Source organism: Gossypium raimondii, chromosome 2, assembly GCF_025698545.1.
Source record: "Gossypium raimondii isolate GPD5lz chromosome 2, ASM2569854v1, whole genome shotgun sequence".
Classification (NCBI taxonomy): Eukaryota; Viridiplantae; Streptophyta; class Magnoliopsida; order Malvales; family Malvaceae; genus Gossypium; species Gossypium raimondii.
The window spans coordinates 40,368,636-40,371,083 of NC_068566.1; the positions used below are offsets into that span (position 1 = coordinate 40,368,636).

The 2,448-nt window shown below is 34.4% G+C and overlaps 1 protein-coding gene across 1 annotated transcript; it reads left to right on the forward strand.

The window, feature by feature from the left end:
* Positions 1 to 446: 446 nt before the first annotated feature.
* LOC105788758 (copper transporter 1) lies at positions 447 to 1,110 on the forward strand. The gene has a single exon (XM_012615798.2). The coding sequence runs from the start codon at positions 519 to 521 to the stop codon at positions 1,002 to 1,004; it is 486 nt and encodes a 161-aa protein (XP_012471252.1). The 5' UTR covers positions 447 to 518; the 3' UTR covers positions 1,005 to 1,110.
* Positions 1,111 to 2,448: the final 1,338 nt, after the last annotated feature.

A 2,448-nucleotide genomic window follows, 5' to 3' on the forward strand; every position in this document is an offset into this window, starting at 1 on the left:
TATATTCTATAATTTTAGAATTAGAACTAAAATGATAAAATTTGCAAATATTGAAGGTTAATTTGTTGATTTTTTTATATTTAGCATCAAATTAATAGAATGTATGGGCTAAATTTATTAACAAAACCCATATTAGACTTCTATTAAGAGTAACTAAATAAAAAAAATCTTTGAGTGACCAAAATGAAATGAACTGATAATTAGGTGTCAATTCTTGTACTTAATTACCCTTTAATTTTCAAAATAAATTGGGTCAATGCTATTATTTTGGGAAGAAAATTCTAAGTAGAATTTGGCAATTGCAGGGACAAAAAATCTTAAAAGAACTGAACTAAATTGTAGTACAAAATCGAATAGTACAATAAAGGATAATGTACTAATACTATACGTTTAACCTTCCAAAACCTCTAAAGTTTTGGTCTTATTAACACCAATCTAAACTTGAAACAAATATTTATACGTTTGTCATTGAACTTAAAATTTCCATCAAAACAATTTCTTTTACATATATATCAACAATGAATCATGGACATGGCATGGAAGGCATGGCACCAACATCTCAGTCAACCAATGGAACCTCTGGTATGCACCACCACAACATGATGATGATGCATATGACCTTCTTCTGGGGCAACATTACCGAGATCCTCTTCTCCGGCTGGCCCGGCAGGCGAGGTGCCTGCATGTATGCATTAGCCTTAATATTCATCTTCGTGCTTGCGTTCCTCGTCGAATGGCTCTCGCATTCTCGACTGATCAAGCTGCTAGGGGAAGGGTCGAGCAATGTCTTGGCTGGCGTTGTGCAAACATTGTTGCATGCCATTAGGGTTGGTCTTGCTTATTTGGTAATGCTTGCTGTCATGTCTTTTAATGGTGGGGTGTTTTTAATGGCAGTGGCTGGCCATGCATTGGGATTTTTGTTGTTTGGAAGTAGGGTTTTCAAGAAAAGCACTGAAATGTTGCTTGATGATAACACATCTGATCCTCCCCCTATGGCTTGCTGATATTGAATCCTTCTTTTATTGTAATGAAAAATGCCACAAATTGTTTAGGATCAATATATAAGCTATGTTCTTAATTGAATATCTGTCATTAATTGAGAATCAAATTAACAAGAAAAAGTTTTTTTTTCTTTTCCCTTTTTTGCTGTGATAATTGCCTAACTATTTAAAAGGGTTAATTTGCACATGATGATGGGATTGGGTTCTCTCTGTCTCTCTCTCTCCTCTCTATAAATAGTAGAATGGTTGCTTATATTGGGAGCATAATTTGTGTTGTTCCATGGATTTTGACTTTTGGTAATGCCTTGAACTTCATCTCATCACAATCCAAATCAATTGTCTAAAAGGATTATATTTTCATGGAGTTCAAATATAATTTTATAAATTTATAATTTTTAAAAGATTAAAATTAAATACTATCATATTTTAAAGTTAATGTACAATTTTCCCGTATACTAAATCATAATTTTATAAAATTTAAAATGTTAAAAACATAATTTCACATTTTTTAGGGTCAAGATCTTACCATCCAATAACACCACCCCTCGTTTAAAAGATGGATTGGACTTGGATTTTAACATTCCAAGTCCAACATATATCATATCATTTTATTTATATATATCACACTAAATCATTCTACTGATAAGAGTGAGACTATTCATCACCTAAGGCATAAGGGTCGTGGTAACAAAAGGGAGGTGGCCATGAAATCGGAGATTAGCAAGGCATATGACAAAGTGAATTGAGGCTATGATTTATATTGGAAAAGATGAGTTTTGATGTGAAGTGGGTAACCTGGATTATGCTCTGTGTGATAACGATTACTTATTCTATCATGTTTAATGGATATGAAGTAGGCCTGATTGTTCCCAACCGTGGACTTGGACAAGGGGATCCCTTATCCCTGTACTTATTTATTCTTTGCACAGAAGGTCTTAGCTTTTTATTAAGGGAAGCAGAGGAGATTGGGCCATCTACTTAGCATTTGTTGTTTGTTGATGATAGCTGACTTAGCATTTGTTGTTTGTTGATGATAGCTTCTTCCTTTTTACTGTCATGGATTTAGAATGTCAAACAATTAAGAATGTTCTATCAACATTTGAAGCGACTTCGAGGTAAGCTGTTGACTCTTAGAAATCGAACAATATGTCTAGTTAGAGACAGGATTTGCGCTTTGCTGAGAGTGAGTTCCCCTTTGGATCATGGTTTGCTCTAGTTGGTGGGAAGAAATAAAAAGTAGGTATTCTCGTTCATAGAGACAGATTAATGAAATGACTGTTCAGTTGGAAGAACAAACTCCTCTCCCGTCCTGGTAAAGAAGTTCTGTTGAAAATTGTGGCTCAAGCACTTCCAATATATTGTATGAGCGTGTTTTTACTTCCGATCAATATATGTCACTCCAAAAAGTATGATGAACTCATTTTGGTGGGGGTTCGAGCAATGGTCA

Bases quoted from the DNA above. Each gene is read 5' to 3' on its own strand.
- LOC105788758 (XM_012615798.2), top strand. From the start codon at position 519: ATGAATCATGGACATGGCATGGAAGGCATGGCACCAACATCTCAGTCA.